The sequence below is a fragment of the Chiloscyllium plagiosum genome, chromosome 3 (genome assembly GCF_004010195.1).
Source record: "Chiloscyllium plagiosum isolate BGI_BamShark_2017 chromosome 3, ASM401019v2, whole genome shotgun sequence".
In the NCBI taxonomy this organism is placed as follows: domain Eukaryota; kingdom Metazoa; phylum Chordata; class Chondrichthyes; order Orectolobiformes; family Hemiscylliidae; genus Chiloscyllium; species Chiloscyllium plagiosum.
Window position 1 is genome coordinate 92,155,819 of NC_057712.1, and position 11,872 is coordinate 92,167,690.

An 11,872-nucleotide genomic window follows, 5' to 3' on the forward strand; every position below is an offset into this window, starting at 1 on the left:
GTCCTCAATAAATTCACTGGCTGCTCACCTTCCTTACCTTCCAGCAGACTAACGATCCGAATATTTTTCACCTGTCCCTGTTCTCGAGGTCATCAACTTGGTCAAACAAATAACAGACCTGCGTTGCCAGCGCTTGGATCCTATCTTTGGAGGAACCGATATCAGTTTCCACCATTGCGAATGTGTTCTACCTCATCCATCCTTTTCTCCAGGACTCTTCGCTGCTGTTCATGCTTTTGCAGCATGATCGATATTGGGGCCAGCATCTCCAACATCTTCCGAGGTTTCACATGCTCCTTCACCAGGGCCGGTAAAGGAATAGAGTCCAAATATCCTGCAGACTGGGCCACAGGCCCTGCCGCGGATGCTGCTTCTCTCTCCTTCAACATCCCTGGACGGCAAAAACCAAGATAAGTTGAGTTTTAACAGTTTCCCAGGACTCCACAACCTTTCCAGAGTGCCGGGACATCACGATGGTCTGGGTAGGGCGCGTTGAAAAAGTCATCCCACTTGTGCTGTGGTGCGGAGTCCTGCAACGCGGTCTTCTAGATCACCGCCATCTTGGATCCCTCCACGACATATCTGTTTTATACGTAGCTGGTAATAAGTAGCCCTGATGGAGTACAGTACATTCTGAAATTTTGAAAAACCATTTGTAATGTGTTTGTACTAGAGAATTTAAGGAATGAATGTTTCTGACACACATTGCATTGTTATAATTTGCTGGAATGTAATTTTGGAGTAATATTGAGAATTATAATTATATTCTGTTGCTTAATTCAGAACTTTTAGTGGTTATTTAATTTAATTCTGTTTATATCTTTAATTACATGTTTTTTTTTCAAATGATAGAGATTTCTGGTGTGTCTTTTTATATTTCAACATATAAGGTGGTGCATTTGATTTGTCCCAGTGACATAAACCAAAATTCAAATAAAAGCATTTTCTTTTCAAAACTGCAAACTAACATCCTCATTTAAATAAAGGAGCTCTGATTGAATTATGTAGTAATGTCGTTCTGGACATGCACAAAATGAGGCAGTCTTTGTAATGCCTATTCGTCATGGAAGATGTACCATAAAGCACAAAATGCATCCTATCCAGTGCCACCAGAGTGGAGAAGATGGTGGAAGAGAGACCCTGTGGGCTACCACCAACTCTGATCTCTGCAGCCTTATTGGGCAGGCCCTGGAGAAGGTCCATGACGATGAAGTCCTCTAACATGCCTGCCTATCTCAGCATTGATTGGCCAAAGATCAAGAGAATGAGACAGAAATGGAATCAAAGCTGTGAAGTAAATCCATTGAATAAAGTGACGTATTTGCAGATTGGTGCTCTGTTGGAATTAACTGATAGTTTGATGCTGCAGTTCACAGTATAGCATTAGAATTGGAGTGACACTACACACCCACCTGGTGTACCTGTAAATTGTGATTTTCATTCTAAATGGAGAACAGTACATTGAGTACTTAATGCTCATTTTCAAGTTGCTGAATTAGAGTTCTTGTTTCCTACTATACAAGAAAGGCTTTTCTGAAAAATATAGCATTGACAGAAGTGAGCATTTTGATGCTGCCACCGAAGAACTCTGAAACTGTCTTTTTACAATTCTTAACGGGGAAATTATTCACCCTTTCACCATTCTGTTGTGGTGTCCTTATCATGAGTCGCACTGTGGGTATTCCCAAATATGTCCTTTTAAAATCACAAAGTCAAGAGTGGGAGCAAGATGAGCTGATTGAGATATGCTAAATAATACCTTTTCAATAGTCGACAGATCACACTGCTTCCCTGCATGAGGCTCAGAGGAGCTCTGTTTAAGGAAGAAACTCCCCCAAGCACAAAGATAAGCAAACTGTGAAAAACTTCAGAACAAAGGTGAGAGTGAGGGAGAGAGAGAGAGAGGATAAGAACATGTAGGAAGTTGAATGGATGCAGTTGAAGCTCCATCTTCCTTCACCCCTGTCAACCATAAGGATATGGTGTACACTTAATCATTACAATAGTAAGATCTATCAGAGCATTAGCTTGGAAGGTTGTGTAATCGGAACAGATGCCACCTCAGAACTTGGAGTATTGTCCTTATAGTGGGCTCACAGCGAGTATTTGTTAATAGCCTATCCTGAGAAATGGAGACCGAAATCAGGGAAGGGAAGAGTTGTAGATAGATCATATGAAGGTGAGGAAAGGGTGGAAATTGAAAACCAAATTGAGACCCTCCATTCGGACAGTTGAGTACCAGGAGGTTTTAAAATAAGAGATTGGAGGAAGGTTACCTGAATGGGCCAGGATGAAGAATGCTCAATATAACTCTCAAAAGGGAGGCATAACCAATCCATACACTCCCCACAGTGCACCTTTTTTAACATATTTGATGATTTTAATGGAGTTAAAGAGTTGTTGTTCAACGTGAAAACCTATTTGATCAATAGCACTGCATCCTCACAGTGCCAGGGACTCTGGTTCGTTTCCAGCCTCGGGCAACTGTCTGTGTGGAGTTTGCACGTTCTTCCTGTGTCTGCGTGAGTTTCTTCCGGATGCTCCGGTTTCGTCCCACAGTCCAAAGACGTGCATGTCAAGTGAATTGGCCATGCTAAATTGCACATAGTGTTAGGTGCATTAGTTAGCGGGAAATGGTCTGGGTGGGTTATTCTTCAGAGGGTTGGTGTGGACTTGTTGGGCCGAATGGCCTATTTCCACACTGTAGGGAATCGAATCTAATCTAAAATTCGAGGAGGTTGATGGAGGATGGAAACCATGAGGAAGATCCAGAGATCTTCCTTTTGAATATTGTTTTAAATCTCCATCATATTCTCAAGCTAACCTCTGCAAGAGGGTTGCTGAGGGAGATGTTCTTCCTAAAACCTACTTTCTTTAATTAGATACAGCTTCCTAAACTCAACAACTCTAACCCTTCATCTCTCCAATCTTAGCACTTCTTCAGCAAAGTTCTCAATTTCACTTCCTTACATTCTCCACATCTCCACATCACCCAACCTCCCTGAATTTTGAGCTGGGTTTGATGCTGAGCTGGTTTTTAGTTTTGTTGCTTGACCTCAATGCCAAACTTTATGACACATTCCTAATGAAAAGTTTATGCTCGAAACATTGACTCTCCTGCTCCTCGGATGCTGTCTGACCGGCTGTGCTTTTCCAGCACCACACGTTTTGACTCTGATCTCCAGCAGCTGCAGTCCTCACTTACTCCAAGGTTAGTGCTATTGTTGACTGGCATACTGACCTCTACCTGATATAGGCTAATTGTCAACTCTCGGATACCTCCACTTCAACCATGACCCCCAACATCAAGCCACTGTCTTCAGGACTGTCTTTGTCTTCATCTCATCTCTGAAAACCTCCCTTCCAATGTCAAAATCCAAAACTTGGGAGCAATATGTTTTTACCTCCCTTTGAAGGTCCACAGAACAGGATTGTGCAGGGACATCCAGTATTTTAACCTATTCCTTCCCTATGTAGTGATTTCTTCTCAACGCTCCTCTTCTTTGTGACTCCTATCCAGTATCCCCCTTATAAGACTATAAGATGGAGAAGCAGATGTAAGCTATTTGGATCATCAAATCTATTCAATGAGATCATGGCTGCTCTGAATCCTCAACTCCACTTTCCTACCTTTTTCCTATAACTATTGATTCCTTTACTGCTGTAAAGTCTGCCTATCTCAGTGTGGGAAAAGATTTGCCAACCCACGATAGGCCCACAAAAGCAAAATTGGCCAAACTGTACCAAAACACCCAGAATTCCCAAGCAGCTCACAAGCCGAACCAGACATCACGCGGACAAGGGAATACACTTTAAGCTCCCATGAACAATGACAGAGCACCAGGGCAATCTCAAAGCCCCAAGGGCAGTTTCACAACCCAGCAATACCAAAGCCACACAAAGAGCTGGTCAGAGAGAGAGGCACCAGCAAGGACATGCTCCAGAAACAGGACAATGGAAGCACCTCACCACTTCAAAGGAGACATTAACACCTACCTGTGAAGAGGAATGGAACCATCGATACTGTCAGGATATTGCATTGTGTGAAGGAACAGGACATTCATCCGATATTTGTTTTCCAATTAGCATCCTTGCAACTAGATTACTCCATTTCCAGATACAATGTAGTTTCCCCATTTCTTAGTCAGTGTCATTGTGCAGCATTACTATAAAACTGGTCTCATCCTCAGCTCTGTGAAGAGAAATCTGATCTACCTGTACAGACTGTCAGGTCTGTGTCAGCTGGTCTGTTTCCAGCAATATCACTTGCAATAAACTTGTTTGTCAATTTCACTTCAAGCTGTGTTTTGTGATCTCTAACCTATTGGGCAAATTTCTCCAACACTCAGAATTGAATATACTTAATGACCCAGCCTCTGTAGCCCTCTGGACTCAGTTATGTAAGAGAAGAAATTTCTTGTCATCTGTCTTAAATGGGCAACCACTTACTCTGAGACGATGGCCTGTGATTCTAGACTCTTCCACAAAAGGAAGTAACCTGTAAGATTCATAAATGTTCCAATAAGGTCTCCTCTCTTTCTTTAAAACTCCAAGAGTATAAGACCAACCTCTAAATCTTGGATCAACCTGGTGAACCTTCTCTTGACCGCCTCCAGTGTTAGTATATCTTAGGTAAAGGGACTAAAACTATTCACAGTAGTCCAGGTGTAGTCTGACTAGTGCCTTATACAGTTTTAACAAGACTTTTCTATTTTTAGACTGCATTTCCTTTAAAATAAAAAACAACATTCCATTTGCCTCCCTATTACCTGTTCTACCTGTATGCTGTCTTTCTGATTTGCACTCAAGGGCTCCAAACTCACTCTGTGGTGTAACTTCCTGCAGTCTGGTTTTCTCCAGATGTTTGACAACCCAGTCAGATATTTCATATGCTCATTTACCCTGGTCTGTAGTAAAACCGCTATGGAAAATTTTTGATATCTCTAATTTTTATACAACATGTACAAATTGTTTCACTTTCAACATGTCTTATTGCAAAGTTTGCATGGAGCAAACGTTGAGCAAAAATAAACATTTGTCAAATAAATGCATGGAGGAAATCTGAAGTGAAAACTAAAAGTGCTGCAAATAATCAGCACCTGTGGAGGGAGAGACGAGTCAGTGTTTTGAGTTGAGTGGGATTCTTCTTTAAAGCTGCTGTTGTTAAATTTGAATCTGGAATTGGTGATCATTGATAGTGTACTTGGACAAGGGACTGTTCATAGAAATAAAGCAAAATAGTCCAGTCACAAGAATTTTAGTCCAAAACTGATGCTGTGCTATATGACGTAGTATTTTCTTTTTGCCCTTTTGTATTTGCCACTTGTTTTTGTCTGTCCAGACTAATAAGGTCGGGTATTTTGCAGTTCTTTGTTTCGTGCAGCTGTGCTGAGTCATCTGTGTATATACAAAAAAGGCCAAGGCAATGTATGATGTCAAAGTTTTTCTTTGCCAGAATTGAAAACATGATTTCTGACAAACTGATGAACAAAATAGAGCCTACCAAGGTTACTTTTCTAATGTCAATGACAATGTGATGTAGAGGTTGCATTGTATTCCAAGTGCTTCAGTGGTGCAGAATAATTGCCCCATGGAGTCTGAATGGATGACATACATTGAGAATTTGTTATTCAGCCAAGTTTCTTCTTCTTCTTTCCTGTTTGATTTAGTTTGTAAATCACATTAAGTTAGAGTTTAGTCACTTTGCCATTTGTTGTTTGCAGATATCGCTGTGGTGGAGATGAGTGATGCTTTTCGTCAACCTTCCTTGTTTTACCATCTTGGAGTGCGGGAGAGCTTCAGCATGGCGAATAATATTATTTTATACTGTGATACAAATTCTGACACGCTTCAGTCACTGCAGGTAACTGTTGAGTATTACCCAGCATGCCACGTTTGAGTAATAAAATTGAACATTTCAGTCATATAAACATTGCATCTTCCAAAATAAACTTGTGCTCAACTTAAACATAATTCTTAGAATGCTCAGAGCCAATTTCCACTGAAAAGTGAGAGGAATGCTGCCAAAACTAGGGATTGTTTTTTTAAAAAAATGGAAATCCCTCTAACTCACTGGTACATGTCCTGGGCATGAACTCTACAGTCCATTGGAAAAAAATTGATTTAGGTTTCTCTCTCTCTGGCTTTCGTTCTAATATCACTTCAATTGTCTGACTGAATACCTGACACTCACTCACCGTAAGGAGTCGCAAATCCTGTATGGGCAGCTTTAGTCAGGAGTGCCCTTTCCTCATGTTAAGTGGGTGTGGTGTAGTAGTATTGACACAGGGCTAGTGATCTAAGCTAATAGGGATTGGCACTAGTTAATGCCCATTTGAAGACCTAGTGCAGACACGATGGACCAAACACTTTCTATCTGCAACGTAAACATTCTGTGATTCTGTTGACTGTGCCTGATTATAACCAACTTTTATAAATGCCCTGCCACAAATGTTTTTAATAATACAATAATTTCCCAGTATCCAGCACGCATGGGGAATAGAAGGTACTGGTTAGCTGGTTGCATGAGAAATAATAGTGGCAGCTGGGAGAACTCGCTGCCACAAGATGTGTGCATTTTCAAAACGAGTGGCCAGGACTACTCAGAGGTACCAGCATACTTGGCTGCAGTAGGTGAGTCTGTCGTTACCAATTCAGTGACCCTAGAACTAGCTTTAATAAAACATCTGATCTATTATTCCTTTACAGTTGCTCATAACAGTAAAGGCCCCATTCTCCGATATCCCCTTTTCAAATCTCAGGTGCTAACTGCACAGGAATTCTGGGAACAGAGACTTTACTGCTGCATTTTCTAACAATTTCCCTCTGATATTGAGCTAATAGATCTATAGCTCCTTGCTGTTTGAGTAAAGGCGGTACAGTTACTCTTTCCAAATCTAATGGAATCATCCTCAAATCAACAGAATTTTGGAAAATTGGAACCAGCACATCAATTCTCTCTTTCCATCACTTTCCAGAAGCTATCAACCTGGACATCCAATAGTTTGCGGAGGACCATTCCTTGATTGATTGTAACTTTCTTTAGTTCCTCCATTTACAGCTGGTGTGGGGATAGAGTCATAGAGTTATACAGCACGGAAACACAGCCATCGGTCCAGCCCTTCCACACTGACCAGATATCCCAAATTGATCTCCTCTCATTTGCCTCCATTTGGCCTATATCTCTCAAAACCCTTCCTACTGGTGTACTGATCCAGAGGCATTTCAAATGTTGCAATTGTACCCATCTCCTCCACTTCCTCTGGCAGCTCATTCCGTATGTGCACCACACTTTGCGGGAAAACGTTGCGCCTCAGGTCCCTTTTAAATCTTTTCTTTTAAAGCTGTGCCCTCTAGTTTTGGGCTCCTTTACCATGACTATTAGCTATTCATCCTATTCATGCCCCTTATGATTTTATAACCCTCTCTAAGATCATGCACCAGCTTCCAATACTCGAGGGAAAAAAGCTCCAGCATCTTTCTATAGCTCAAACCTTCCAATCCTGGCAGCATCCTTGTAAATCTTTTCTGAACTCTTTCAAGTTTAACAACAACTTCTCCATAGCAGGCAGATCAGAAGTGAGTGCAGTATTCTAAAAATGGCCGACCAATGTCCTGTATAGCTGCAACATGACATCCCAACTCTCCATGCACTGGCCAATAATGGCAAACATACCAAATGCAGCCTTCACTACCCTGTTACTTGCAACTCCAGCTTCAAGGAACTATGAACCTGCACCTCTAGGTCTCTTTGTTTGGCAACAGTCCCCAGGGCTGCTGCTATTAACTTTAGAAGTCTTGCCCTGGTTTGCTTCACCAAAATGCAACACTTCACATTAATCTAAATTAAACACCATCTGCCACTCATTGGCCCATGGGCCCTCTGATCTAGATCCCATTATACTTTGGGGTAACCTTCACTGTTCATTACACCAGCAATTTTGGTGCCATCTGCAAATTTACTAACCCTTCACATCCGAATCATTTATATAAATGATGATAAGCAGTGGACCCAGCACCGATCCTTGTGGCACACCACTGGTCACATGCCTCCAGTCCGAAAAACACCCCTCCACCACCACCCTCTTGCCTTCTACCTTCAAGCCAACTTTGTATCCAATTGGCCAGCTCTCCCTGGATCCCATGTGATCTAACCTTACTAACCAGTCTACCATGCAGAACCATATCAAACCCCTTATTAAAGTCCATATAGACAATGTTTGCTGCTCTGCCTTCATCAAGCTTCTTTATCATTTCTTCAAGATACTCAATCAAGTTAGTGAGACCATTTTCCACACACAAAGTCATGTTGACTATCTCTAATCAGTCGTTGTATTTCCAAATGCATGTAAATCCTGTCCTTCAGAATTTTGTCCAACAACTTACCCATCACTGACGTAAGGTCTGTAGTTCCCTGGCTTTTCCTTACTACCTTTCTTAAATAATGGCACCACATTAGCCACCTTTCAGTCTTCCGGTATTTCACCCATGGCTATCGATGATACCAAAATCTCAGCAAGGGGCTCAGCAATCTCTTCCCTAGCATCCCACAGAGTTCTGGAATACATCTGATCAGGTCCCAGGAATTTATCTACCTTTGTGTTTTAAAACCCCCAGCACCTCCTCTTCTGTAATATGGGCACTTTTCAAGTTCTCTAGCCATGTCCTTCTTAATATTAAATACTGATGCAAAATACTCGTTTAGTATCTCCCCATCTCCTGTTGTTCCACACATAAAAGGCCTTGTTGATCTTTAAGGAGCCCTATTCTCACCCTTGTTACTCTTTTTGTCTTAACTTATTTGTCGATTCTCTTTGGATCTCTCCTTAACCCTATTTGCCAAAGCTATCTCATGTTTCTTTTTTGCCTTCCTGATTTCTCTCTTGAGTATACTCATGCTGCCTCTGCCAGCTATCTATACCTGACATATGCCTCCTCTTTTTTCTTGAACAGAGCCTGTATTTCTCTAGTCATCCACCATTCCCTACACCTTCCAGCCTTGTCCTTCACACCAATAAGAACATACTGTTTCTGAACTCTTGTTATCTCATTTTTAAAGACCTCTCACTTTCAACCGACCCTTCCCAATCAACTTCTGAAAGTCCCTGCCTAATACCGTCCCTTTCTCTTCCTATGTTGTTGGTACCAACGTGTACAATGATCTTCTGGTTACTCTCCACATTCAGAATATTCTGCACCGTCTCTGAAACATCCTTGACACTGGCATCAGGGAGGCAATAAACCATTTTGATGTCTCCCTATTGGCAGCAGAATGTCAATCGGTGCCCTTACATTTCTCCTGAGAGGCCATCACACCTGGCATTATCCAAAACAACATAATTGTTTGAGATGGCAATAGCCACAGGAGATTCCGGCAATATCTGTCTACCTCTCCTACTTTTCCTTAAGGTAACCCACCTACCTGACTGTATCTGTGGTTTTTCTGCCTTCCTAAAAACAGCCATCCATTACACCTCCTGGTTCCTGTAAATTCCTCATTGCTTCTAACTGCTGCTGAAACCGATCTATGCAATCAAATAGGATTCGCATCCAAACACTTCCTGCAGATGTAATTTCCAGGAGCATTGAAATTCTCCCTAATCTCCCACATCCAACAGGAAGAGCACATCACTCTACCAAAAGTCGCTTCTGCACATTAAACAATCTACAGTCCTAGAATATACCCAAAAAAACACAACACATTTGCTCAAAATTGAGCAATAATATAGTCTTACTGCTCTATTGTAACCTAATACCTATCTTTTGTATTAAAACTTTAGTAAAGGGGCGGACCTCAGTAAAACATTTTTAAAAATTATCTCACCCTACTCACTGTTATAGATTGACAAAAAAAAATCAGATTAAGATGTTGTTATTTGTTTCCACCATGGTGAAGATTAATGCAAAAACCTTTTCGGATTATCTGTCATACCCTGATTATTCCATTGTAAATTTGGAGACTCACTTTCTATAGCACCAATGCTTACTTTGTTCCTTTGTTTGTTTTAAAATTTGTGTAGATACCCTTGCTATCTACAAATATACTTCTTGCTCCTTTTCCATTTTGTTAACTTTTTCAAAACCTTTTCATGTTCCATCTGATCTTCTGACCTGCTACCCATCTTTCTACAATGATTATATGCTTTTTCTTTAAACTTGACACACTCATTTCAATTAACCATGGATGGTGGGTCGGACTCTTGGAATTTTTCTTTCTTGATGAAATATCTATGTCCAGTGCATACAAAAGTATTCTGTATAAATCCCATCACTGTATCATTCTTGACTTGCCCCTTAGCCTTATTTGCAAGTTCATATTTGTTAGCTGTTTCCATGGCTGTCTCATCTAAGTTTAAAGTACCAGCCTTGAACCAACTTTTCTCTCCCTCAAGCTGAATATAACATTCAATCAGATTATGGATGCTGAAATGTTGGGGCGCCTTCACTTTGAGATCCTTAATTATTTCTATCTGATTGCTTCATAGCAGATCTGGTGTAGCTTGCTCTCAGGTCAACTCACCGCTATTTTACGAAACTATTGAGAAAACATTCTGCTGTTCTAGCCTACATTTGCCCGTTTGAGTTTTCTAATCTGTATGTAGACTCAAATCCCCCATAATAATCCCCAGACCTTTCTGACAAGCACCGTATATTTCTTCCTTTTATTCTGCAAACTACCACGTGGTTACTGTTAGGGATCCTCCAAGTGATCTCTTGTTTTTATAATTTGTCATCTCTACCGAGACCGTTTCCTGAACTACTGTTGTTCCTTTCTGTTCTGCTAATACCATCTTTTAGTACCTCTATCTTTCCATAGCTTCGTGTACTTCCTAAATTGTGCACCTTTGAAAATTCAGTCCCCAATCCATGAAATAGTGTAGTCATGATTCTGTTTGGCTGTCAGGTCATACTTCATGTATTTCTATTTGTGCTATACAGTCCATCTGCTTTGTTTCAAAGACTGTATGTGCATTCAGATATAGAGCCTTCAGTTTTCACTCTTATTTTTCTAACTTCTCACCTGAGAGTTTCATCCTTAATTTCTGTCCCTTCCAGTCATTGTTCATCATTTCACATTACCCTTCTCTCTTGCACTTATTTAGCCTGATTTCTCAATAAACTTTTTTCCAACATACTTTTCTGCGTAGATTTGTTTGCAGGTCACATAATTTTCTCTTTATCTTTTTTTTGGTTCTCCCTTGTTCTTCTCAAACATTCCACATTTGTCAGGAAATTATTCCTGTGACATGTTTCTACCTGTCACCGATGAGAATTTTCTTATCTCTGCCCTAACATGCTATAGACTTTTCTGCATCTGTGTGCTGAATTTTTATTGAGTAAAATGCGGTCATGGGAGAGCTTAATTTTGAGCTATCCAAAGAGTGGTCCATATTTTAAGTCACTTAAAAGCTAAATTACCTTTTATTGATGCCAGATGTTTTAAAGGTGATGAGGAGCTAGACTGCTTCAGATCTTTATTAAATACTGTTAAAAGTATTTTTTTTCTGAATCTCCTATTTGTATTATATCAGTAATGCAGATTGCTGTTTATGTTCATTGGGTAGTGTTATTGTAAGTGGCCTTGAATTGCCTGCTTATATTAGTAGTACATATTTTCTGGGGCCAGAGTAAATTCTGAAAAGTGTGTTACTGGAAAAGTGCAGCAGGTCAGGCAGCATCAAAGGAGCAGGAGAATCAATGTTTCGGGCATAAGCCCTTCTTCAGGAATGAGGAGGGTGTGCCAAGCAGGCTAAGATAAAAGGTAGGGAGGAGGGACTTGGGGGAGGGCGTTGGGAATACGATAGGTGGAAGGAGGTTAAGATGAGGGTGATAGGCTAGAGGGGGGGTGGGGGCGGAGAGGTCGGGAAGAAGG

At 40.9% G+C, this 11,872-nt stretch overlaps 1 protein-coding gene across 1 annotated transcript in view; it reads left to right on the top strand.

Moving 5' to 3' along the window:
- Positions 1 to 11,872, top strand: part of map3k5 (mitogen-activated protein kinase kinase kinase 5) — a 189,233-nt gene that overhangs the window by 36,225 nt on the left and 141,136 nt on the right. The window contains exon 2 of the mRNA XM_043685981.1: positions 5,724 to 5,863. Coding sequence (XP_043541916.1) covers positions 5,724 to 5,863 — 140 coding nt within the window. The remainder of the gene's footprint in view (positions 1 to 5,723; positions 5,864 to 11,872) is intronic.